The sequence below is a fragment of the Aegilops tauschii genome, chromosome 6, assembly GCF_002575655.3.
Source record: "Aegilops tauschii subsp. strangulata cultivar AL8/78 chromosome 6, Aet v6.0, whole genome shotgun sequence".
Classification (NCBI taxonomy): domain Eukaryota; kingdom Viridiplantae; phylum Streptophyta; class Magnoliopsida; order Poales; family Poaceae; genus Aegilops; species Aegilops tauschii.
Genome location: NC_053040.3, coordinates 431,778,665 through 431,782,222, shown reverse-complemented (window position 1 = coordinate 431,782,222; position 3,558 = coordinate 431,778,665). Strand labels below are relative to the sequence as shown.

Sequence of the window (3,558 nt, the reverse complement as noted above, 5' to 3'; positions counted from 1 at the left end):
GCAATCCAGATAATTCTCAACAACCAAAAGTCGCTTCAGATCCAAAGGCAGTACAAATCCCAGCAGTCATTGATTTGATTCAAGAGATCTAGTCATGTCTTTCGACTGGACGTTACCATATATTACATACCTTCTCACGAAGGAACTCCCTAAAGACGAAGTAGAAGCCAAATGAGTCGTACAACGATCGTAGTCACACACACTGTTATATTGTCTTGAAGTGTACCCGAGTGCCCTGAGACCAACATAATTCTTTGAATTCCTGCAACGCAAAGTTTGTTCCATTATCCATGATAATGTCATGAGGAATGTCAACTCAAAAGATAATTCTCCTCATAAAATTAACTGCCATTGCTCCGTCCAACTTTTTGACCAGCTTGGCCTCAATCCATTTAATGAATTTGTTGACATTGACCAACACATAGGTGAAACCCCTTGGCCGGTTCTGAATGGACCAAGCATGTCAAAACCCAAACAACAATGGGCTTAGAAAGAGGGTTTGTCTTCAACTCAGAAGATAGCATGTGGTACTGCTTGCTGTACATCTGACAACCAACAGAGGTGCAGATGATCTCAGCCACATCAGCATGCGCAGTGAGCCAGAAAAATCCGGCTCAAAATGCTTTGGCGACGACTGCCCGAGAGGACGCATGATGTCCACAGGTTCCTGGGCGGATCTCATTCAGGATTTGCGTGCCCTCATTAGGAGACACCAGTCGCATTAAGCTTGTACAATTCTCTATTTAACACTGTGTAGGACATTGATCGCAGTATGATCTATTTGGCTTCTACTTCATCTTCAAGGAGTTCCTTCCTTAGAAGGTATGCAATATATGGAAACGTCCAGTCTGGAGTCACGACTAGAACCTCTTGAATCATATCATTGACTACTAGGATTTGCAATGCCTCTAGATCTGAAGTGACTTCTGGCTATTGAGGATTATCTGGATTGCCATATGGTTTCTCATGAATAGTCGATTCATGGAGTTGGTGAAGAAAAATACCAGGTCGAATTGGCAACCCAGTGAAACCAAGCTTCGCCAAGGAAGCAACTACCTCATTCTCAACTCTCCAAACGTGAGTCAACTCCAGTCCTTCGAATATTCCTTCTAGCTTTCCGACGGTTGCGCAATAGGTAGTTAGTGATTCGCCCCTAATGTCCCACTCTTTCACCACCTGCTGGATGAGGAGATTCGAATCGCCATGGACCAGCGAGCTGGTAATCCTGAGTGAGATTGTCATTCGAAGCCATACATCAAGGCTTCATGCTCTACAGTGTTATTGAATGCCATCAAGTGGATTTGCAAGACATAACATAGCTTGTCACCTTTTGGCTAGTTAAGGACCACTCCAGCCCCCGCGCCAGCTAGCATTTTGGAACCATCAAAGTACATGATCTAGTGAGGAGGGGCGGCAGCCAAGAGAACAGAGAGGTTCGAGGACATCTTGGTGAAGAATGAGGATGCATGTGTCAACCGCTCCGACGTCAAAGAGGCATGTAAGAACGATAAGTTTAACATCTTGATCGCGGCGACCGATAAGAAGGTCAAGCTTGAAGAGAAAAGACCAAGCTCGAAGAGAAGAAGGTTGAGATCGCAGCCTCTTCGGAGGATTCAAAGATGTGGACCTTGAAAATGGAGGAGTTGGATGAGGATGCAAGGATGATCGTGCAAGCCGTTCATCTTAGGATGTTAAAGCGCTTGAAGGATCAACTGAAGATGGCGCGGAAGGAGGCGGCCGAGAAGGAGGCGGTCGAGAAGGAAGCGGATGGCGAGGAGGAGGCGGTGGCGGCAGAGTGAGCGTGGAGGCTCGGATAGCCGGTCCTGCAGGGCAAAAAATCCATATGCCGGACTGAGATTCTTTTGTAATTGGGCATGTGAAAACTATGCATACTTGGCTCCTTTTGGTTGTGATTGGGCGCTATGCATTTGAAATTCAAATAGGCCGGATCTAGGCGGACATTTACCAGTCCGCGGACAGATACCATGTCCAATTTAGGAGCGAGGAGATGCCCTATAGGTGTGTGCAAGCATTGCTCTAGAGACACACTAGAGCAGCACTGTTTCTTTTTCATGGGCATATTGTAGTTATGTTAGATTTGGGTACTAGCAGACGGCAATTAATGGAACCTCGTCTGCACGACCACAACAAAGAACAAATTAACACATTAATTGCACACACTCACAAGGTGACCTATATATAAGACCACGGCCTTCATCCTGGGCTAGCCTCGCTAGTTCATAACAGTCCGAGCTGCACAACCGCGGCACAAACCAGAGCAAAGCTAGCCCACGACGCCGGCGCGAGCCCGGCGGCGCCATTGTAATAATAGAACGGCATGGTGCCTGGGGTCACCGGTGTCAGCGGCGTCGCGCCAGGCGTGGTGCCAGTGCACGCTGGAGACGTCGGCGTCGTGTATGGCGTTGTAGGGGTCGTGTACGGCGTGGTCGGCGTCGTCGTCGTCGGGGTCGGGGTCGGGCTCGTGTACGGCGTGGTCGGGGTGGGCATCGGGGTTGACGGCGAGGAGCCAGAGCCGGAGCCGGAGCCGGAGACGGTCACCTCGAGCTTCATGCCGCCAGCGCAGTGGCCTGTGATGGTGCAGATAAAGTAGTGCTTGCCGCCGGTCTTGAGTGGCACGGTGGTCGCGCCGCTGCCGTCAGAGCCGACCGCGTTGGCCGCCGCGCACGCCAGGTAGTCGGCCGCGCTCACCTCCGCCACCGTGTGCAGCCCCTTGGCGTAGTTGAACACTAGAACAGGGCAGACACATGTCGTTAACCACAGGAGTCACATGTTTAACAGCATGTATGTAAGTACGAACGAAGAAACTTGAAAGTCTTACCGAGACTGTCGCCGACTTTGAAAGTGTTGCCGCTGGCCCAGGTGGTGTAGTCGACGCCGATCGTCCAGCCGGACTTGCCGCCGACGGTGAAGCTGGTGGCGGCCGCCGGGAAGGCGCGGGCAACGAGGAGCAGCACCACCAAGGCCCAGCATGAACCGGCGCCGGAAGCCATCGTGACTGATCGATCCAACCAAGATGAACCGTAAGGTTTCTCTCAGGCGCTAGCTTTAGTTCAGAGGAAATATGATGCTGCGTTGCACTAGTATGAGAAGAAGCTAGAGACGCGGGAAACGTGGGGCTTATATAACAGCATCGACCGCAACGTGCAGTTGGTGGGCAATGGGCTTTCTTTTCACCGGGTGTGCGGGAACGAATATATATGTCGATTGTCGAGCAACTTTACCTATGAGGAAATGCAAGGGAAATGCTTTTGCTTATAATTAAATGAACGGCTGGCGCTGTTCGTGCCAACAACCGATCAGATTTCCATGATGGTGTTGCAAAAGGCATGTTCCCATCATGATGAAAGGACTATTGCATCGAATCAGCATCGCCCCGTGTATGTACATATTCATAAACATTTGGTGATCAGCTCGTCTAATTTGAACTACCCTAGCTCGATCTTTTCATTACCAATTCTTTCTAACAGAAAATGCTTTTCAGATTAAAAAAATACATCTGACTCCACTAGAGGACTAGACTACACGACTTTTTGTACT

At 49.7% G+C, this 3,558-nt stretch overlaps 1 protein-coding gene across 1 annotated transcript; it reads right to left on the bottom strand.

Moving 5' to 3' along the window:
• Positions 1-2,152: 2,152 nt before the first annotated feature.
• On the bottom strand, positions 2,153-3,185 carry LOC109732037 (chemocyanin). Its single transcript, XM_020291225.4, has 2 exons — positions 2,840-3,185; positions 2,153-2,747 (listed from the first exon to the last, which is right to left on the bottom strand). The coding sequence occupies exons 1-2, from the start codon at positions 3,009-3,011 to the stop codon at positions 2,239-2,241; spliced, it is 681 nt and encodes a 226-aa protein (XP_020146814.1). The 5' UTR covers positions 3,012-3,185; the 3' UTR covers positions 2,153-2,238.
• Positions 3,186-3,558: the final 373 nt, after the last annotated feature.

Excerpts from the sequence above, each read along its gene's own strand:
- LOC109732037 (XM_020291225.4), bottom strand. The coding sequence starts at position 3,011 with ATGGCTTCCGGCGCCGGTTCATGCTGGGCCTTGGTGGTGCTGCTCCTC. Across the intron at positions 2,748-2,839 it reads CAAAGTCGGCGACAGTCTCG|TGTTCAACTACGCCAAGGGG; the intron begins GTAAGACTTTCA and ends GCCCTGTTCTAG.